This window comes from Equus asinus, chromosome 1, assembly GCF_041296235.1.
Source record: "Equus asinus isolate D_3611 breed Donkey chromosome 1, EquAss-T2T_v2, whole genome shotgun sequence".
NCBI classification, from domain to species: domain Eukaryota; kingdom Metazoa; phylum Chordata; class Mammalia; order Perissodactyla; family Equidae; genus Equus; species Equus asinus.
Genome location: NC_091790.1, coordinates 25,969,519 through 25,993,234, shown reverse-complemented (window position 1 = coordinate 25,993,234; position 23,716 = coordinate 25,969,519). Strand labels below are relative to the sequence as shown.

The 23,716-nt window shown below is 38.2% G+C and overlaps 1 protein-coding gene across 7 annotated transcripts in view; it reads right to left on the bottom strand.

The window, feature by feature from the left end:
* Positions 1–3,982: 3,982 nt before the first annotated feature.
* Positions 3,983–23,716, bottom strand: part of PDE10A (phosphodiesterase 10A) — a 547,546-nt gene continuing 527,812 nt past the window's right edge. For all 7 annotated transcript variants that reach the window (XM_070518672.1, XM_070518620.1, XM_070518469.1 and 4 more), the window contains 4 exons: positions 18,095–18,206; positions 14,882–14,962; positions 12,335–12,423; positions 3,983–9,777 (listed from right to left, as the gene is read on the bottom strand). In XM_070518672.1, the coding sequence (XP_070374773.1) occupies positions 9,660–9,777; positions 12,335–12,423; positions 14,882–14,962; positions 18,095–18,206 (400 nt within the window). In that variant the 3' untranslated portion in view covers positions 3,983–9,659. The remainder of the gene's footprint in view (positions 9,778–12,334; positions 12,424–14,881; positions 14,963–18,094; positions 18,207–23,716) is intronic.

Here is a 23,716-nt window from a genome sequence, read left to right as displayed (position 1 = left end):
ACCTGTCCTCAGTGGTGTCCCTGAGCCAGTCTCTTTTTCTGTGGGCTGGTGTTCACTGAGGCAGGGTGACCCCATTCTTCCCCCAACCACACAGCATGTGCTGCCATCCAAAACTACAGCCCCATGTCAAGACCAATGTTCCCTCTGGGTTGCTGGTTCTCTGGCTCACCCTTTGCAAACAGCTACTGGAGTGAGGCGCATTTCATGACAGCACAGTGCTAAAGCATGAGTCTCTGGACCTCAGCTGGTCTGCTTTCTTATTTTTCTAGCTACTTAATTTCTTGAGTTTCATTTCTCTTAAGATATAACATGCATAATTCAGGGGCCAGCCCAGTGGCACAGCAGTTAAGGTCGTACGCTCCACTTTGGCAACCCCCAATTCACAGGTTAGGATCCCGGGCGTGCACCTGAATAATGCTTATCAAGCTATGCAGGGGCAGGCATCCCACATATAAAATGGGAAGATGGGAATGGCTGTTAGTTCAGGGACACTTTTCCTCAGCAAAAAAAAAAAAAAAAAAAAAAAGAGGATCGGCAGTGGACATCAGCTCAGAGCTAATCTTCCTCAGAACAAACAAATATATATAACATGCATAATTCAGAGAATTGTTGTGAGGATTGAGTCGGTACAAGTAGAGTGCCTGACAAAATAGTAAGTGCTCAATATATGCTGATGTCTATTATTTCAATGTGGGTGAGGTACAGCATTTCAGCCATATCCCCATAATACTGGCGATCAGCGGGAACACATTCAGGAGGGAGCATGTCACTGAATGGGAGGAACAGAGATTCTCAAACACAGGAGATAACATTGGAGCTTCTAAGGATGAGCTGACTAAGCAGAAAACAGAGAGTGAGGTTATGCCAGAAGAAAGCATCTCATGTGGCATATTCATGAAAAGACAAGGATGCTCCAAGAACAGATGTGCATTCCATGTGACTGAGCCATAGGACACAGGAGAGGCACCCAGAGCCCCAGTGGTGAACTTTAACAATTCATTCTGCAGTAAGTGCGTGCCCAGCAGAAGGTCACTGGCAAATTTCTAAGGGGAGAAATGTCAAGAATAGTCAGGTTTCTAAGCCAATTTACGTATGTTTTAAAATTTTAAAAAGACTAGGTTGAGCATAAGGAGGTAAGATAGCTTTCTTTAAATAATTGAAAGCTCGTCAGATAAAAGAGGAAGTCGACTTATTCATGTGGCTACTGGTACAGAGCTGTGGCTTGGAATCGAAATTACAAAACTACAGATTTCAGGACTTCAGACGGAACATTCTGGCAACTAGACCTGTCAAACAATGGTCTGGCTTACATTATGATAGTGTCCTCCAGCCCTGGAGTATGAAGTCGGATGACCATCTATCAGAAAGGACAAGCATGCAATGCTGTGTTGCTGGTGGAAGGTTGAACCAATGACCTCTAAGTCCCACGCCCAAGTCATGATTTCACACGGACAAAATTCAATTACCCAGAAGGCTTAGGAAACAGAGTGTTTGATACATGGCTTTTTTAGTTAATGCAAGGTCAAGCAGGCAAATGTTATTTCCTCAATGTATATTAATATATTCATGTGTCATAGTTATTCTGTATGTTAAAATGTTTGAATCTTTTTTTTTTTTCTAATGGCTGAGCATTTACCAGGCTCTAAAGGCATCCTTTTGACCAAAAGTCCTACCTAACTAGTGACACCGATATCAGAGAGGCTAGATGTTATCCGAAGGTATACAATTACCAAGTAAAAATTTGGAAGTTGATGTCTCAAATAAATTCCTGATTTTATTATCTAGTCATTTTCCTTTCCTTCTGCAGCATCAATTAACGAAAGGGCTAAATCTGTCGTGCAATGGGTGGGAGACCCCTCTTTGATTTTTGATGGCGAGAGGAGGGTTTGGGGAGGGGAGGACAGGAGAGAATGCAAGGAACAGCGCTTCTGCTTGGTTTCTGCTTCATCAGGCTTAGTTTAATGAGAATAGCATCAATTGTGTAGTATTCGGAAAATTTTTAAAAATTGTCTTGTTCGATGTGTGAGATTTTCGGTCTATAAATGTGTAGTTTCCCTTTCATCTCTCACAGAACTATGACTATGAAGATTCCAATTGCAGAAAGGGACAAGTACATAGGAAGGAATGGCAAAGTGACAGAGGCTGTGCTGAGATGAAGACACCACGGAAACATTGTGTCTTGCCTTCTACTCCTCATTTCCCGGCCCTACATGCCTCCCGCACATCAAGTGCCCAATGAGTACATGTTGAATAAATGTTCAGTAAGTGTTGCTTTTCAGAGTTCCTTTTGCATTAGGAAAGCGATATGATGGAGAAATGTTACTCTCCTCCAAGCTCTTTGAGTTATATAGTAAAGTTGATGGAGAAATCAGACATGTACATAATTAAGATAGGGATTCAAATTCAGTTCAGCTTCACCGGGTACCAATCTGGAACTTGTATTACCAAATAAGTTTATGGATATATTCGCTCATGAAATTTCTTTTTCTTTTCTTTTTCTTTCTTTCTTTTTTATTTTTTGGGGGAAGATTAGCCCTTAGCTAACATCTGCCGCCAATCCTTTTTTGCTGAGGAAGACTGGCTTTGAGCTAACATCTGTGCCCATCTTCCTCTACTTTATATGTGGGGTGCGTGCCCAGCATGACTTGCCAAGCGGTGCCATGTCCACACAGGGGATCCATACCAGTGAACCCCGGGCTGCCGAAGTGGAATGTGCAAACTTAACTGCTGTGCCACCGGGCTGGCCCCTCATGAAATTTATTTTTGACACAGTAAACATTTTATTTAATTTCACAGAAAATATTTAACAAAATTCCTATCTGTAACATACAGTGCTATGCACTCAGAGGAATTCCAGTAGTAAGAGTTTGGTGGTGCTGGAGAATTCCATTTTAATGGATTTCTACACTTTTGTCTAGTTAACAAGGCTGTGGACACATATTAACAACATAACAGGTCTTTATTCCAGTAAACATTCATTTTGTTTTACTCCTAAAATTAGCTGTAAATGTTTATGGTTAGGGAGGGTCTGGGGATAGAAATAAACTTTTAACGTTTTGGTCTTAAATATTTATCATTTGCCTGCCTACCTGATGACAAGCAGAGATAGGCAAACACAATTTCTTTAAGAAGAATTTTTTGTTTCATTGAAGAAGATTGGCCCTGAGCTGACATCTGTTGCCTATCTTCCTCTTTTTGCTTGAGGAAGATTATTGCTGAGCTAACAACTGTGCCAGTCTTCCTCTACTTTGCATCTGGGATGCGGCCATGGCATGGCTGATGAGCAGTGTGTAGGTACACGCCTGGGATCCAAACCCATGAACTCAGGGTTGCTGAAACGGAGAGCATGAACTTAACCACTAGACACCGGGCCAGCCCCAAAGTGGAGTTTTAAAGAAAAAGCCATGAGTATGCTTACCACACAATACAGATTTGTGAGGTTTAGCTGAGAACGTTGCCTTTATTACAATGAATAAAGAATCCCAGTGCGTCCACATAACCATGCACGCCTTCCATGGTGTCCTTCCTGCTCTTAGCTGTGTGAACTTGGATTGTTACTGGGGACCCTCATGCCCAGGGAGGCTATTTCGGGTGTCTTAGGGTCAGCACTTGGGGTCATTAGCTTTGTAATCTGAAGCGGTCATTCTAAAAGACCACAGTTTCTCCAACGAGTCTTCGAACCTTTAAAATGATACAATGACGTTAACAACTCATCTGATACAATTTAACATTTTACATTGCCTCATCTTTTCCCCTAGAAAATGGCGGAGACAAATATTAAACCTTACTGAGATGTGAACTTTGTGTCTTGCATGCAAACAAGGCCCTGAGTGTTTGTGAACGAACTTCAGTGAAGCCACCGTACTTCCTTTTTGACCTACAAAATGCCTTTGACCTTCCCCACAAGTGAGAGCAAATGATGAACGTGAAAGATGATATTTTAAAAACTCTGTATTCAATTATTCACACCAAAGGATATCCATTAAAATTATGAACATCTCTAAATATATTTCATGTATCATACATATATATACTTTATATGTATAATTACATATCGACAAAAGATTTCTGGCTGCTCTAAGCATGTAAGTAAAACAAAGATAGATTTTGCAACGTAACACCCATATATGCATATATACCAGCTGTTTGAATTATGAATTTATTTACAACTTGCTTAGGTTAGAATAAGTGATTACTGTTCTATTGTACAAACATAACAGGTTAGGGTTTCTTTAAATACAAAGACTGCAAATGAATACATGAAAAAATTACACACATGTACAATATTTATAATTTATAAAAGCAAAGTTAAGACCTCTTTAAATTATTGCACTTGCGCATTTTACAAAGATTGTTAGATGTTGTACATAGAAAATAATGTTTTTAAATTTACTAACTCATCCACTATAATGAAGTTGGATATTGTTCACTTGAAATTCTTTCACCTTCCAAGAAAGCCCATTAAAACTTTGGATACAGATCCATTGACTCTACACATCACTTAATTTTGAGCGTTGTATTTCTGATAGCTTGTAACCCGCATCACACTCCAGCCTTTTGGGCGGCAAGGAGATCACCCCAGCAAACTCTCAGACGCCTCAGCTTGGCAGGAATAAAGGTTGTCTTTTGTTCATGTGGACTTGTAAAGAAAGTCACCTTCTGTTTACAGACAGATTCAAGATGCTGCATTTCTACAAATTTTGGTAACTGTTTCACAGTGTCTTGGGCAAGCCTATTATTCCAACTGGGTCACTGGGTTGGGTCCGGTGAATAGGTAGGGGCATTGTCTAGAAAGACCTTCTATAGGTAAATCTATTGAACTTTCAATGTGCACACTAGATGGATACACAGAATATACACCATACAACAGACCGTATGGAAAATAATACTCCTATATGTCATTTACATAGGCTATTTAAGATCTGGCATGGGGCTCGGTATTACGGTAACCAATGGACAAAACCAAAAGCTGTCACGCCCATGATATAATGATATTTGAGGTGAGCTAGAGTACTAGGTAAAGCGCTTTTAAAACTTAGTCTACAATGGGAATAAAAACTTTCCATTTAAACTTCTGCAAATCTACGGTACCTCAAAAATATGAGCTGAAACCTGACATGTGTAAACTAACTTCTCTACTTGGCAATCTGGATTCAGCTGTAAATTTCCATCTGAGTCCTTGGGTGACAGTACTCTGTGCCCCAGCAGAGCCACACTAGGGTGTGCGTGCTCTCGGTTACCATTTACTCACACCTGCTGTAAAGAGCAGGCAAATGATACGCAAAGTACGCAGCACACTTCCCACTGTTGGGTCAAGAAGGGAAAAGCTTCGATGAGTGATGATAGTAATGCTCTTCACGACTTTAAACGTGATTCTTAGGAATGTCTTTCCCTGTGTCCCATCTTTTAAATTTAGAATCAGAACACCACTGAAACTTTTTTCTTTCTTTCTTTTGCTATTTTTTTCATCACATAAATGCATCTAATGCTTCAGACAACCAAGATATCCAGTAAAAAAGAAAAGACAAAACAAAAAGTGTAAGTACTGCATTGGGTATCACTAATTGAAACTTAAGATAGCTGTTTAAAGGAATTGGAAAAATGTGTCATCAGGATAAATACTTACGTAAAGGTAAGAACAGAACCGCCATGCGCTACTGACAAGCATGGGGAAGCAAGAATTGAGAACAAGTTCGGCTAATTCACATTTTATAGTGATCTCAAAATCAGATTAATGCTTGCAATAGAAGGGATACACCAATGTGATTAAATGAGTAAGGCTTTAAAGAATCAAACCCTAAATAAAATCAGCCAAGTGTAGGAAGCAAACACATACTTGAAAGATATAAAGATATAAGTGATTTTCAAAATCTAAATCATGCATATGTACCAGAAACCCAACAAAATCACATCATGATCAGTGTCATAGTTCTTGGAAGTTCTTGCAAAAAAAAATACTGAATCTGAACAGTTCATTGATTGTAGTTATGAGGGTATATGTGGGTATATGTGAATAAAGGAGAGAAATCTGAGGAGAGAAAGGTCTTATTCAGTCAACCTGATAAAATTAACCATGGGTGTCCCTTTAAATGTTTCCAATTATAGTTAAGCAAGAAAAGCAAACTAGTGACTATATGAATGAAGGAGAAAAATGAGTATTTAAAATAAAGGCACTGGCCAAGGCGGGGTGAATAATTTAATCCTATTAAAGCTCAAACCTTAATTCTGAGTTAAAAGGCCAGAAACATAATCCTCAAAATGAAATCTATTAAAAATTCTAGGTAGCTAAGGATTTATGCATCTATGTGTGTCACGTACAAAAAGATCTAGTGTAGCTGAACATCCAATAAAGCAAAATTCACTGAGATCGACTGTACAAAACAAAATTTTAGAAAATCTAAAAAGCATGCTAAGAGGAGGAAACCTACACTGAACAGATCTAGCTTCAAATTATTTCTGATTTTGTTGCTCTGAGAACATATCAGTTCGAGTAGCATTGTAATGTTCTGCACAGATGTTTCTTCATTGAGAGAAGAGTCAGGAATGAGGACAACTGTGAGTATTTCAATGTGGTCTCTCTTCCAAGACCGGTTTCTCGTGCGCTTCTTAGAAATAACGGAAGCTGGGAAATGCATCACAATTCCTGCCTGAGTCAAAGGGCCATTTTTGAGAACTACTTTCCACACGCATTGCATTTGTTTCAGCTTTTCTAATTAATTCAAAGTCAACTATTGTTTAATAAGATGCTTGGACTTTTTTAGAATTTTATTCCACTGCCGGAGCTCAATATTTCATGTTGTTGTCGGCGTGCATTTCCAAGAAAATTTCTAGTTAAAAAATATTTTCACTATCTCTGGCAAGATAATGGAATCACTTCATTTGACAATAAAACTGTCTATTATAAATTAGCACAACTAATAAAAATGTCTGCAAATCAAACATTCTATATACACTAACAGCTGGTTAGCCCAAGATCGAAAACCAGCCTACTGAGAAACTCACCAAAACTTTTGGTAACAAAAATCATCTATCTTTTTGAGAAAAGATCTGGGAAAAAGATGAGAACTCAAAAGCTTTTCTGCTAAATATATCTCCCAAAAGGCAAAAATGCTCCTCACTATATTTTTTCCAGAACAGATTGTTCACTAAACATCACTGCATCCTGGGCCCTTTTATTTTAGGTAAATCTATGATTCCTAAGTAAATCTTACTCATGGTAAAAGCAATATGAACATTTTACATTAGAATAGAGTCTTTGCTTCAAATTCTGTTTCCATTAAGACAATATTTTATGAGAAATCAACCAACCAATTAATCCATATACATTTCTTTGGGAAACTCTTCAAAGTGCAGTCATATGATATAATACACCTGGCGGTGTCACAATAGGAAAATTTTCTGTGATAATCTTACCGGAATAGCAACCTTAAATGCAAAAATGCCCATAGGACTCTCTCCCCCCATAACCATTCTCTATCGAGAAGCAGAATTCATGCATTCTTTTAAAATCCTTTTAATTCAACAACAATCTTAAATGATATTTCCTCCCCCATTGCAATTCAGTCTCCAAGTTAAATTAAATGACTAAATTAACTTTTGTGATGGAAGTTGAAATTGGTGGGTCCAGTTTCATAAATTTAGATGCAGAAAAATACGCAACTTTTTAGTATTCAATCCTATGAATACACTAACATAAAAAAGACACTTTCTTCTCAGCTCTTTATCAAACAATACACATTTTCCAGCACAAAAAAATCACCGTTTTTGAAGAATGGGGCTGATTTTTATTTTTCATAGATGTGTTTGCATCACTCTCTTTCTCTCATACATACATGTGTGTGTGTGTGTGTGTACCTAGCCACAGTGGTATTTCTCTCTCTTTAGTTATTTCATTTTACCTCATATTGTATAATTACAGTCCCAAATGATGCCCCGTGTAGGCAAGATGGCAACCTTCAGAAGCCCATAAGGAAATTGAACACATAGTGTTAATTTTAAAATAAGAACAATGTTTATGTATAGCGAACTCTGCTACAGCATAAATAAACCATGTTGTAGAAACATCTGATTTAATTTTTTTGCAAAAAACCAAACTCATATGAACAACGTGTACAGTATTAAAATGTAGAAGAATATTTTAAAAATTTATTTTATTAAAAGGAATATTCCAGTTTCCTGCCACATGAATAGTGGAGAAGGTGTCTGTTATGGGTTGGCCTGTCACTTCTTGAGACGCTTAATTGCTTCAGGTCAGGACTAATGACAGCTTCGGAGGTGCCTGTGTCATTGTGCTAAAGATCTTTACAGCATTAATATGCACCAGAAGTGACTGGCTTATAATCCTCGTAGGAAGAGGTCCAGACTATGACTTTTGTATAATATTTACACTGTAGAGTAATATTAGTCTACCAAAAATTATACAGAAGAAACTCTCCAAACCACAGGTTTCTATGCAGATTTTGATCTTAACCAGAGTAAAGAGAGCAGACATAAGCCACAATGCAATTACACTGTTTTCTTCTACTCCCCTGTCACGGACAGAAAGCTTATGAAAGATGATTGAGTAACATAAAGAAGGGATAAATGGGAGATGAATTCAGCAGAACAAAGTAAAAATTACAGAACACTTAAATTTTATGGTTTAATTTGATTTTGAGAGAAATGTATGATATTTTAAAGAATTTGCAGAATAAACCTTTCATGTTGAGTGTGCGTCTAAAATTCTGCAATGACACCAAGTGAAAATAGAAAGGAATCATTATTAAACATTCACATTTTACATCCATAAGACTTGTCCGTTAAAAAACAAATTTCATATGCTTTTCCTTTATTTTGTTCTTTATGCAAAAGGTTTAGTAAATCTGCCAAGACTACAATGAAGAAAAGAAAATTAAGAAAAAATTCTTTGACGTCTTTTGAATTGATACTTAGAGTTCTGAATTTATTATGATGTATATTTGCATCTCTTCTCCAGATGAAAGAATGTCTACTTCCTTTAGTGTTAAATTTACTCATCTAAGCCCTTTAGTACAAACTTAAAGGATACACTTTAGTCCACCTAACTTTTAATTCATGAGGCTTTGAGACAAGAATCTGACTATTTTCCATCACTGATTGCAGAAAGACACTTCCTACTCCGTAACCTCGATAACGCCTGTCCTGAGGCTGGCTGCTACAATTCACGCTAATTACAAGTAGGTCACACATGAACATTCACAATAGCAATGTGTAAAAATTCCTATTTATAACCAACAACATCAAAGCAACATTGGTGTTAAAGCCAAAGTACAATATCATAATAGTACCATTTTAAACCCTCACTAGAAAGATACAATGGAAAAGTACCCCCTTCTGAATAATTTTTGTCCATTTCCATTAAGGCCTCAGCAATATTAGCCTATTAGAAAAGGCCAGTTTGCAAGTCCAATGGAGTCACGTGGACAGCTGATTTCTGGTCATGGGGTGGTCCTGGTTGACCACTGTCTATGATGCGTTACAGATGAGACAGTCATCTGCTTGACATATTGACTTGATGTTACCTTCTTGAAGAGGTTTGCATCCCAGGTACCAGATGTAGGTTTCCCCCCACAAAAACAAAAGGAAGAAAAGTCAAAGAAGCTGGACGAGCATCTTCAGGTGGGACAGCTCATCAGCAGGCATCAGTCATCAATCTTCACAGGCACCTTCTCAGAGGTCCCCTGGGCCACTGGTTGGGACGAGATCCACACTGCGCTCTCCTCCCCTCGAATCACCTTCTCCCACTGGCTGAGGTTATTCCTAGGGATAAAAGACACAGTGACAGGTGATGTTTAAAGAAGGATTTCTTGACTCTGTCTCAAAAATTAACCACACCCTCCTGTGGCATGGCTAAGCATGGTGGCTTTTTGGTGTCATTCTGACTGTGATAATAACCAGCTTGCTGCGACCAGGCAGGCTCCCATTGTGTCTCCCTGACTTGCCCCTGCAGCTTAGTGTCCGTAGAAGGGCCTTGAACCACCAAAGCCTGGGGGGTAGGTACCTTGTCCACCAGCTCTGGACTGCAAGGTCAAAAAGGAAAGCGAGGCTCAGGACAGATCATTTGAAGGGTTAACTCAAAAAGGAAAATGAGCCTTAGGATTTACTACTGAGGAACATGCAGGATAGATGGATGGGGAGGATGCCCGAGCAGCAAGAATGTTCAGGACCACAGGAACAGCCAGGGGCTTCAGACTCTGCGGGGTGGAAACAGTGCATGTCCTTGGAGGCTGCAGTCCCTGTCACATCACACTTGAAACTGGGGAGCAGCCCGATTTTGGACACTATGTCATAAATAAAAAGTCACCGTAAGTCACACCTGGTACAAACATTTGAAATTTCCTCGTGACGGTGAAACCGTGTTTGTGTTCTGGTGACCTCCAGTCTCAAATGCAGCCTCGTTTCTCTCCCACCCTCTCAGTATCTGCAGTTCAAATGCTGCACGCATCTTCATCTTCTTTAACAGTGTGATAACTACCACTGTATGACCACCATCTTGCCTTCTATGGCTAAGCAGGCAGAGATCGCACCATTTCCCACCCTGCACTTTGCTTCCATATACAGAGTCAGAATCAGAAAGCAACCTTGGCATTGGCAAACACAAAATTCGTACAAAGCATACACAAGCTAAGACACCTCTGGACAAAAGAAATCCCCAAACTATAACCTGAAAAATGTAATACTTTTAACTCTTGTACCATATCACCAGGCATCATTCTCCCAGAACGTAGAGATATTTTGACATATTGGAAAAAGGACATCACTAACTTTGCTATGTTTCCTTGGACACCAGTGACACACGATGAATTTTTTTAAGATTAAAAAGGTCTTTAAGAGATTACGTGGTTCAGCCAAGTACACTGAAGCAAGGATGTGGCAAAGGTGATAAGACAACTGAGTACCTATCCCAGTGCTTGACAATCACGGCAAGCATTCCTTCTGCTGATTCTAAATATTCAGCATAAAATGAGCAGAATTTTTGGATAGCAAAGGACTTCTGACTATTGCCTAGGATATTTTTTTCCCCCAACATACTGTGTGGATTTCAATTTGGTGGGGCATTCACTTTTTCAACCTGATTCCATTAAAAATGAGTCCTAGTTCACACTCCATATTGTCCACATGGCTCAGCCCTTGTGTAATAAGATGGTATTTTAATAAACTAATCACTGATTAAGGTCCGTGATGGCTTGACAAAATAAGGTGGGATGCTATGTTCATCTCCCAGGGGGCAGAGGGGAAAGAGAAGCCATCACTTAAACAAAAAATAAAAAATAAAAAAATCATTTTTTAAATTTTCTTGCTTGTTGGTTTTGTTTGTTTTCCTTAAAAATTTAGTTCATAAGATACATTTCAACAGCAGAGGATGGGAGTACACTAAAGGCTTTTGGTTTTGTTTAAAATTATTAAGTCAAATGTCTGTCCCCTGTCCCTCCCATCCTGTGTCTCTCCTTCCCATCCCCCACCCGCCCTCATGCACACTCCACCCAACAAGTGTGGTTCTGGCAGAGTAGTTAGAAAAATCTTCTTGACACCAATTCACCTGCAGAACTCACACAGCTTCTCTGCCCATCACCCTTCGCTTTCCCCGGGGGGGGGGGGACTTCTTTTCAAAGTAAAATGAAGATCTTAAAAAAAATTCCAATGTTCTTAGCTGAGCTCAGCCCTCAAAAAAGATGATGAAAGGACAGGAAGAAACCTGAAGCTAGGACAGATAACAGACAGCTTACATTTCTTTTGGGAAGAAAATAAAACGTAAAGAGAGAGGTCCCATTCAAGGTTCCCTCTCTTCCATTTAAACAATAAACTGTGTGATTTAAGCTGAGCCTCTTTCCAAAGCAGCAGACCTGAACAGACATTACTGTCTCATCTTTTTAGGAACAGCATTGGGCAGGGCTCTCTACGTCATAAAAGCAAACAAAAAAACTCCGTTCCATTTTTGTGAATGTATAACTTTATGAATACTCGTGTGTGTGTGAGGAAGATTGGCCCTGAGCTAACATCAGTGTCAGTCTTTCTCTTTTTGTATGTGGGACACCACCACAGCATGCTTTGATGTAGGTCCTTGCCTGGAATCCGAACCTGCAAACCCTGGGCTGCCGAAGCAGAGCACATGAACTTAACCACTACGCTACAAGGCGAGCCCCAGAATAAATACTCTTGACATACAATTGTTACCTAGGCAAACACACAGCCCATCAAATTATATTTATTGTTAACTATAAATAAGACACACGCACACTCTGACGGAGTGTAAAATCCTACATGGAGTCTTAGTCATTTTTTTAAAACAACATCACAGCTTGAACTATGTACATACCTGCACGCTTTGAGGAGGGGCTCCGTGGGAGGGAAGATCTGGGTAAGGGTGGTATAGCAGGGAATTGCTACCGCGTTATAGAATCCAAGCTGCCTCAGCACAAAAACCATCGACAAGAAACACAACTGCACGTTAGCGATTCCAGCAGCACAATATTTCCAAGTGAATTTTCTATTTCTCCCACCTAACTATAAAATTAAACGTTCTAGTTTTGCTACGTGACATTTGTGCTCAACGAACACTACTGGAGAGGACAGTTAAAAATCCATTAAAATACATTTTCAAAATAAAACACATAAAAATTGAAAACATAAAAAGAACTTAATCTAAAACCCAAGTACAGCAGTCAATGAGATTCTATTTATAGACCAGTCAAGTTATAATTCAAGTCCTGTTTTTATCTCTGGTCAGATTAGTATTCTACCGTAGACATTCCAAAGTCAACCAGCTATTCTAAATGGCTGACTCTTCTCCAACTTAATATTTGGGAATCAGTGCACGCTGTTTTATCTGTTTGTTACTCTTGGATTTTGGTATCTTTTTTGGTCTCTTGAAATTTTCCTCATCTCCCTCCTCCCTTTATTTGACCCATAACACGTCTCATTGACTTTATCAGAGTTCTCTCAGGATACAGTTCTGTCAGTAAGTCGGATTTCAGTTCATCTGTGGTACTTTAAAAATATATATTCTAGAACATTTTATTAGGAATTCTGGGCCACTGTGAAAATAAATGATGCTAGTTCAGACTGGCCTACTGAAGGCCAGATGTAAAAGATCTGCTACACTATTGGCCAGAGACCACAGCTTGTCTAGATTCACATAACTGCCCATGTGGTTGACACCAGGTAGGAGATAAAATCGGCTCCTTGGATGAGGTGACCCCCAAACCATGGCTTATCAATTTCTTTAAAAAACTCAACTTCAGTGAGATGCAGCAAAGGATACGGTAGAATCAAATCTACTTGGTTCCTTTCTGTTTCCTGCTGTTGAAAAGTCTATCATCACAGCAACCTCACTAGTCCAATATCTATGTGTTTCCATCTTTAACTTTATAGTGCACAGAGACTCTCTTATTTTAATATTTAGCAGGTATCATGGAGGAGAAGATCTCGAGAAAGAAATTTATTATAGGAAAGTAGAGTATTTTATTATTAATGCAAAAGAATAATGTCAGAGTAATCACAATTCAGAAGCAATATAGTTGGTAAACTATTAGCTGATCGCAGAAATATTTTATTTAAAACTCATACTGTAAATGGATCTGGAATTTTGTCAAAAAACAAACTACTCTCATAAATAAATAACACTAGGACAGAGCCCATTCTTTGATGACATTTTCAGCTATCCTATGCATTCTGTTGGGATGACAGCTTAACTAGCAGGAAAGAAAAACATTGTTAGACCCCTATCTTAAGCCACATAACAAAATAAACTCCAAAAGAATTAACAAATCAAATATAAAGTGATGAAGTGAAAAAAGTAGCTAAAGAAAATAGGTAAATATTTAAATAATCTCAGGGTGGGACAGGAATTCTATATTGTGACATGAAAAGCAGACACTGGACGGGAAAAGACTGATTGCTGTGAGTACATATATTGTGAAGTCTCATCAACAACGTGAAAAAGAAATTAAGCTGCAAAGTACACATGCAACATGCATGACAGGCATGTCAGGTGCACTTTCAACGAGGAAGGAACAATGAGCATCCATCAGAAAAACTGGGTAAGGACATGAGTAAACTGCTTACTGAAGTCAATGAGGAGGAAAAAAACATGGAGCCTCTTGCTGTGCTGATGTCCCTACGAGCTGCGGACTTGCCTAAACTTTTGTATTAAGAGTTAACAAATGTACTTGAAATAAAGTAGGAAAAGTTGAGAACTTACCCAAAACCATCATCCTTTGAATTTTCTAAAATGTTTTCTAAACTGAATTCTATATTATAAATATTTGTCCAAAACTCACTTCCTTATTTGACATGAGAAGAGGAGTAGTTTAAAAACACCATAATCTGACAAATACATCACACGACACATGCACACATGCAAAACTAACAAGGCACAAGAGCTCTCAAAATGTCAAAAATTAACATAAATTATGGAGGAAGACCTGGAAAGAGAATAATTATGCCAACTGATGTTAAAACAAAACTCAAGACGTACTAAAATACTTTGCATTATTTTTTAGGAAAAGTTGACTTAATCAAACTCTTTGATGTTACTTTCCAAAAAATAACTTTGTACATTCAATGACAAAATATTTTCTGCTTGTTAAAAATATTAAGAATTCAAATTCATACATCCTCTCTATTTCAAGTCAAAAAGGAAGCTTGTTTACTGCAATTAGATCTGTAGAAAGAAGCGATGACGAGGGTATTTGGGAATTCTTTACATCCAACTAGGATTTCCTGATATTGGTCTTCCTATCCCCAAACTCTAAACGGAGAAGATTTCAAGTAGTTCTGGCTGCTGTAAGATGGTATACGCTTTTTATTCATTTACGATTTTATCACCATTCTAAATTACTTGACTTTACAACATAATTCATACCTGGCCCTGTGGGACTTCGTCCTTCTTGTCTCTGTCCATCATAGGAATAGGCTGTATTCCCAACTTCTTCATTTCATCACCCTAAGATAAACAGGGGAAAAATCATGCTTTCTCAACTTATAAAGAGTTATTAAATTTTGCTATTAAAGAGTCGTTCCCCTTATTCATTAATTTCACCAAAATGAACAATGTTTCCGGTTATTGGCTCAAACCAATGTCATAATAATGAAAAATGTGAAGTATCACTGTTTGGTTTTTATCCTGATGTTCTCCTGTACTGAATTACCAGAAACCCAGACGGCTTTTCTGGTTTAATTTTGCAGAAGTCAGTACAAGTTATAATAAGAGGAGATATAGTAAAGACTGAGGCGGAATAAAAAAACATGGAAGAATCTAAAGGCCTTTTTCTCATCTTTTTCAAATGATTTTTCATGTACACTGAACCAGGTGAAGCAAGGTTTAGCAAGACATATTGACAGATCGAGAAGAAACAATAGTCTGCTAAGATGGGTTAGTAAAGATGCAGTATGACTGGCTATCCATTATCATAAAAGTCCTAACTATAGCTGTTTACTGAAGACATCCTATGGTGCAGGCTCTGGGCCAAATAACTTGTAAATGTTATCTCATTTAATCTTCATGACATACTATGAGTTAGATATTATCATCCCCATTTCATAGATTGTAAAACTTATCCTACCCTTTTTATTTATTTGTTAAAAATTAAAATCTTCCTTAACATTCCCTAATTTTTTTCCTAATACCCCATTCCTCCCTCACATTTCCTTATTATTTTTTATGTTAATTATTTTAATTATGCTTGTTTTCAGCAATCAGAAGTACACAACTAACAACATCTTAGATTTGCTAAGGTGGGGTCTAGAAACCAACTGCTAATGTACAGGACACAGGGATTTGTCCCAACAACGTAAAGACACAGCAAGCACAGCTTTTGCCTAGTGTTATCACTTTAAGTACTAAAATCAGTGGCTCTCCAATTTTTTTCTTTTCTATTCTAAGTGAATGAAACTAACTAGGCCCTTTGCTTTCCGGGATTTCACAAGTCCAACAAGCAAAAAGATTTTAAATAAACAATGATTTGAATAGGCACTCAACAAATAAGGATAAATGCTAAAAAGGAGAACAACTGAGTCCTGTGGAATGTGTACCATGGAGAAGGGACCTAGTCTGAGGCTTGGAGAGGAAGGGGCTGCAGAGGCGTGAGGGGGGAGTGCTCTAGGCAGATGAAAAGTCAGGGGACAGGCAGAGAGCTAGATGACAACCTGGAGATGTGAATAAAGGAATCGCGAGGGGCTGGGACAGCCTGGAGAGACACTGGGCTCTGCAGATCAAGTTCACAATTTTTGTGTTTATCTCAACAGCAGGGAGAGACAAAGGGTTGGAAGCAGGCTACTGACAGAATCAGAAAAGTCATCCTCATCTCGAAAATATGGCAGCCGAGGCACAGTGGTTAGTCAGAACCCTAGCTGAGGTTTCATCCTAAGTGACAATGCGGGATTTTAATCTCAAACCACATGACACCAAAGACCACACTCTTACTTACTGTTACACTAAGTCTAAAAGATACAAGCAAGGAACCGGATTAGAATGTTACAGTAATCCAGGAAGGATCTGACGGAAGTCTGAAGTAGGGAGAGACGGTGGGGATGGGAGGGTAGACCGGACTTTAAGATATCTAGGAGATCAACTGGCAGGACCTGGTGATTTTATTCCTATTTCCTCCCAAGAACAATGAGGTCCTGGAAGAGGGCACCTACGAATATGCTGGGAGCTTAATCAATCTTTGCGGACTGTTTAACCAAAGAGGAACAGAAAAGGAAAAAAAATCTGTGCTACATACCTCTCACATTTTGATTCATATTTTAGAATACAAATACAGTTGTTAAAGTATGAAATACGTCATAGTTAAATAAAATAATTTGCAAAACAATAAGCTAGCTTCAGACCAGTCTTTTTAACAGCGATAATCAGAGAATGTACTCCAGATGATTACCTTTAGACACACGTGCCAATTAAGTTGACTGTGATGATAAAGTCAAATATTACAGTTCAGACATGTACATTGAAAACAACCTTCCACGTTGAGTCTGATAGTAACTAGGTTCTGACACATACACACACACAACAAATTTTTAAAAATGATACAGGAGTATGCACACATAACATATAAGGTGTTCTGGAGAAGTAACACCATGAGTAGAAGGAACTCAAGGCCTGTGGTTCCCACTTGACACAAATTCTCTGGCTTCATCATTATGAAACAATTCAACATTATAAACCATTTCGCCTTTCCTTTTAACTGGATGACTGGCCGGTTTTGACTTTTTAACGACATTCTTCTATCTGAGTGAGATATATGGTTTGATCATCAACTACCCAACTCTTTGGCTTCCAAACTTACCTGTATTTCTTCAAACCAAATGAGGTACCCAAAGGTTTTGTAGGGTTTTTTTCCCCCACAATGTAATCTTGGAATATGTGTGGACCTATAGGTATTTGTGGATTCATCTAAACAAGATAATTATATTCTGCTTACTCATGGACAACTCAGAAAGAAAATTGAGGGGTTAAATGCACATTTCTGATAATTTAGATAATTCAGGCAAGAAAAGGTGTTAACCAAAGTGTAATTTACGTGTTTGTTTCACACATCAGGAGTATCATGAATTAATATCCCACATATTCTACAGAACCCATAATTTGCAGTTAAATAGAGTATTTGGTATATTTATATAATCTTATATGTCTGTGGTACAAAATGATTATTGTCTCGAATTTCTAACTGCAGGCATATATAGCTCATGATACTCTGAGTCTTTCTTAACACTTTTTCCAGTGCCTATCTTAAAACAGATGACCAGTAATGTTTTTTGAATGAATGAACCAAAGATTGGCTATTAAATAAGGGAAACTGTTGCACCATTGTTCAGTGAATAAGTTCCTGAATTCTTTCAGTTGAGATCAGAGAACTTACACACATATTCAAGTCAGATGTCACAGAATGACTGTTCTCACTCTGTATGTGTAATAGCTGAATTCCTCATCGTGTGTGATTGGCCAGAGTTTTTTGAAATAACTAGCAACATGCACAATTAAGACCTTGTTACTAAATTATCCATTTACGAAACTTCTCCTCTGATTTGCTTCCATTTCTTGATATTATCTCTGTTCATATAAAACGCAAGGACATACCTCAGCCCAGAACTCAGCATATATATCATTTGCTGTCAATTTTGTAACTGGCCACAGTTTCGTCACAGAACAAAGATCGCAGGCAGTCATCATCAAACCAATGACACGGTCTCTAGAACGCAATAATACAAAAGTGGTCAGTGCAGCATTTGTACATTTGTACTGAGAACTGGAAAGACTCCTGTAGTTTCAGGAATGAGACTGAGGTTGGCGTTACTTCATGATGGGGGAAAGAGTGAGTTACACAGTAGATACCACTGACAGGCAGGAAAGAAAGGCAGAATTAGAGAACAGTGTTGCTTTAATTCTAAGAACATCGGTCACTTGTGTCACTGGTCCCATGAAGAGGATATCATATGTGCCTGTTGCCTTGGTATTACTGCTGAAATCAAATATAACGTGGGCACAGCTCTGTTACCATCTTAATCCACTGGCACCCTTTTACAGGCATGGACCAGATTTTCATTTTCATGCAATTTTGGAAATTTAGAGTGGAAACAAAATATTTATCCCAATCCTTTCATTTTATATTTACATAAGGAAAATCTGAGGTACCAAGAAATGAAATGACTTGTCCAAGGTGGAAGTAGCTCAAGACAGGATGCAGGTCTCCAGCATTCCCTCCTGTGTCCCCACGAGCAGAGAATGGATGTGATGGGAACAGTTTCCGAAAACTTTGCAAACTCTAACCTCCCAAGTGAAATGAGTTTTCTTTTTCAGTTGCTTTGCATTCACAACTGTGTGTTCCACGTCTGACTTTTAAAAAAAAAGTACTGTTTGGTTTAATCTTTCCGCTTGAAGAAAAATAAAAATTGCTTAAAGAATTCAGAGACATACCCCCTATAGTTTTAGTGGATTTGCTCCACTGACAGGTGGTTCCCCTAAATGAAGGCTACACTGAATGGCAACACTACACACTAGTAATTAAGGAATTTTAACATGCTGACTTTAATTTTTATGAGGCAAATTATGTAACTTTAAAAGACAAGTAATGAAGAAAGATACAAAACTGGAAAAAGTGAGACGATGTTGTTTCCAGCTCATATCTAAATTCTAATGATTCTTCGAAACCCACTGCTGCTAACCACTGCCTCACTCTTTGTTGGTCCACAGACACTCCCCACCTGTGAGCATCACCCTGCACGGGTCCTGAGCCTGTCCGGACCAGGGCAGACAGCATATTAAGAGCATCTGTCTGTCACACTGGCAGAGTGTCTGGTTTAGCTGTGCTCCCTAAAGGGACGATTCCAGGATACCCAGGAGATGCTGCTTTTCCTACTACCCGTGTCTTTGACGCCAATCAGTTGCAAGGATCTTTTATTTCCAATCAGCCCGATTCCTTTAGCCCATTTGCCTAATTAAATGATCTCTTCTACAGTCTTACTTTTCATACGGACACGTCAAAGGTATCATGTCTCCAACAGAAAAGACGAGATAACTTTATAAACATCGATGAGACTCATGTGTACCCTTCCTATGACCCAAACAGATGCCACGTGAAGATCCACATCCCTTAAAATGATCAGGGATCTCTATTTTTTTGACGAGGTGATTTCCCAAGCACTTCATGGTTTAAAGGAAGAATATTTATTTCTAGATTTGGGCTTCTAAATGAATGAGTATATTACCTGTTTGCTCAATAGTAAATTCATTTAAACAGAAATAGAACAGGGAAAAAACTATTATTCTGTTTACAAATAATTATATCATGACATTGAAATAATTCAATCTCATTCAATCTATATTTACCAAAAAAAAAATCAACATTTATTTCTCTTGGCTAAATATTCTAATCAGCTTTATCCTAAAAAGGCTTTCCTATCTCATAAATTTATGAAATAAAAAAAATGTACATAGAATGGGACACCGTAAAACACATGGAATTAAATTTTTCACTGAAAATGATTTCACAGGTAACATTGCTATTACTGGGGTGGGAAAGATCATGAACTAGCTGTCATTTAGATTTAGCTGCCAAAATTACTTAGACAAAACAATTTAACAGCAGTTATTTTACTGTTAACCAAAAAAAAGTACATAAAACAGATAAATTCTGCATTAAATGCCTTTAACAAATAAAATTACTTATTTTTTTACTCTCAGTGACAAATCAGTTGGATGGTCATGATTGTCCAGAAACATTAACCTGAACTGGCATAGTTTTATTTCTTTCCATGAATGGAATATGGACCCAATTGGTGTAGATCCCTAATTCATAACTTGTTCTAACAACCAAGTGTGAAAGGGATCGAGTTCATGCTAACTATACTCTTAGTATGACCTTGTATAACCTTGTCACTAAGAACAATGAAGTAAGAGCTCAACACAACGCCTATGTTACAGACAATTCTTAAGCAAGTAGTTTTAGGGGGTTTGACTATTTTCATTTATTCCAAAAAGATTTTAATGCCTGTTATGAGTCAAGCAAGTTGGAGCAACCAAAAAAAAAAATAGATCGTGATCATGTAGAGCTAATTCTGGCGGAGAGAAGCAAGAAATAATAAAGCAATACATTTCATGCAAGAAGTCTGTGTAAAACATATTTCAAAAGAGGCAAAAACATGAAGATCTGTGAGAGCGTTCCAGTAGAGAGGACAGTAGTGTAGTGTCTGAGAAACAACAAGAAAGCCAGTCTGGCTGAAACATAGGAATGACTGGAACTTGGGGTGCCGCTAAATCTGGAGACAAGCCAGGAGTTCAGCTTTTATTCCAAGTCTGATGACAAGACTCTGGAGACTACAAGCAGAGGAGTGACATGATACACGTTTTCAAGAGATCCCTCTGGTCTTCTCAGTCGGGAAGGAATTGTAGAATTGTAGGAGGGTAAGGGAGGATGTGGAGAAATCATTGAGGACAACACTGCAGTGGTCCAGACGACAGATGATGGCAGCCTGAATTAGGATGATGATAGAGGAGACATGCAAAGCAGAGGATTCCAGACGTTAGAGGGAGAGCCAAGTGGAAATATGTTCACATCTACAGGAGTTATGACAAGCCAGCTGGAGAACCAACACCACGCAAAGATTTTAGACTCTTACTGTCTCCAATGACATGAGTGATAACTCTTTAATATCAGCATAAGCATGACAGAGTGGTGATCGCACTGAAACAAACTTTAAATGTAAGTTCTCAACCCTTCATGTCATAGAACCCTAAACATGTTGATGCTTTCAAAAATACCACTAATAAGAGAGAAAAACAAAACAAAAGCAAAAAAAAAAAAAGGAAGGGAGAAAGAAATTGTATGTGAATAGGGAGTTGATCAAGCAAATGCATATCACAGAGGGATTTGCTGTTATTAAAAAAGTACTCTAGGGGCCGGCCCAGTGGCATAGTGGTTAAGTTTGCACACTCTGCTTTGGTGGCCTGGGGTTCACAGGTTCAGATCCTGGGTGCGGACCTACACACTGCTCATCAAGCCATGTTGTGGAGGAAGACTGGCACAGACGTTAGCTTAGCGACAATCTTCCTCAAGCAAAAAGAGAAAGATTGGCAACAGATATTAGCTCAGGGCCAATCTTTCTCACCAAAAAAAATCCAACAACAACAAAAACCAAATTCTAACTTAAAATTTACTTGCCTAACAAAATCTCTGTATTATTCCTAGAGCTGAGAACCCTTACAGGCTACTCTTTATAAGTTCAGATCAGGTGAGAACACCAGTAATTTCACTTTAGAACTTAGTTTCCCTACATTGCAAGTTCTTCAGTTGAAACATACAACATACCTAGCTGAATGTGGCCCTTGTGCATTTACTACAGCAGGTAAAGACTCATGGGTGCCGTCACATGCAAAACACGCTAGAGGAAACTGTCTCAGTCTAAGAACAAAACACTCCATGCAAATATGTCTTGTTCTTCGAAATACACAGTAGTAGCTTTTCTAGTTACAACTTTCCTCGTTCTATTTCTGAATTGATTAAAGAATTATTCAAGTGTTTAATATCATACCCTCTCTTTGATGTGCTCTTAAATCTAGATTAAGGAAAGACTTTGGAAGAAGTGGGGCACAGGGATGTCTCTGAAGGGCCCAAATATCCCCTGGGATTCAGAGAATAAACATTTCCATTTGCATGTTTCCTAATGCTTTTAGAGATGATAAAATTCTGAAATTCGTTTATTTTTAAAATACATGCTTGAGGAAGGCAATTTCAACATGAAATACATGGAAATAAAAATTAGAAAACCTACCAACAACTCATATATTTGTCCCTTTAATATTTAAAAGGATAATTTAATTTGATTTCACAGCTTACACCACATTGGTTTGCTAAAGCGGTCCTCAGGCAAAACTGTATGTTCCTCTCCATTAGGATAGAAATGTGATTCAAGAATAATGCTGTAATTCAACAATAATGTTCTGATTTCTGTGGATGCTCTGGTCTGTTTTTAATCAAAAGGAGACAACGATCACAGTTTCAGTGAGAAACAATAAAGCTACCCTTCGCCTACCCTTGGTTTGAGTCCAGAGTTGGTTTTGAAAAGTGACATTCACTTCTAGTTGTGGTTAATCGTGGTTTAATTGTGAGAGAGAAAGAGCTTGAAGGGAAATTTCAGTGAAGAAAGCAATTAGTTTACCGTTCCTGTTTCTCTCTGTGGTTCCCTGTATTTCTCCATCTGTTCCATCACTAGCAACTCCCCTGTTATAAGTTAAGATTTAAACTCGTCTAATGATTCCTTTCTGGGACCCTAAAATCACTTGTCAGGCTCTGCTATTTATAAAGTTCAAAGAAGTTTTTCATTCTCAAATGTAAGATATTTCTGAACACTAAGCTATGTATGTCTAATATAAAAGTGAATTATTCATCAGCATTGGAAAGACACAGCAACAACTTTCATATACACTTGGTCTCTGGTTGTTTGATTTTCAAAGTAAAAAAATAGTAAAATTACCTAGTATCTTTAAGCAGAGTTGTGACCCCAACGTCAAGTTGACACAAAGTATAAGAGTCAACAGGAAGAGCAGGTGGTAAGGACCATTGCCCTTCGTATAAGGACAGCAGGTAGGGAGCCATCGTGAGACACTTAGGACTTCCAGCAATGATCAAGAGAATGTAAGTGACCTTCAGCTCCAGAATAAGTGCAACAAAGACTGAGAGGGCCATGAGAGGGGAGAATGAATGGGTAAAGTCCGGCTGACTCAAGAATAAGAGACCAATAACAGCCAATATGCCAAGGATGATGGAGCACAAAGACAGAAAGAGCCTGGTTTCCTCACAGTAGAAAAACAGAAAGAGCCTGGTTTCCTCTCAGCATCACTGGGCAGCTGAACTTAAGATAGCAAGTACCTATCTTCAGATCTTTTATAATGTGATAAAAAATAAAACCCTATATTTTTAAGCCACTGGTCATTAGGATTTACCTTCCCTAGACCAAACGCTTTCATAAATGATAAAACACTGAACGTACCTGAGGCCATCTGCCTTTATTTAGAATGCACTATATTTTCTATGTAAAATGATTACCTGTTCACGCTGGAGAGAATACTTGTGAAAAAAGAGAATGCTGTGATTTTAGATAAATGAGATGATACTGCACAACACTAGAAGGAACTGGGTACCAACGAGGGCAAATTTCCAGCTTCATCAGTATTTGTAAAATACTGTCAAATTACCAAAACACA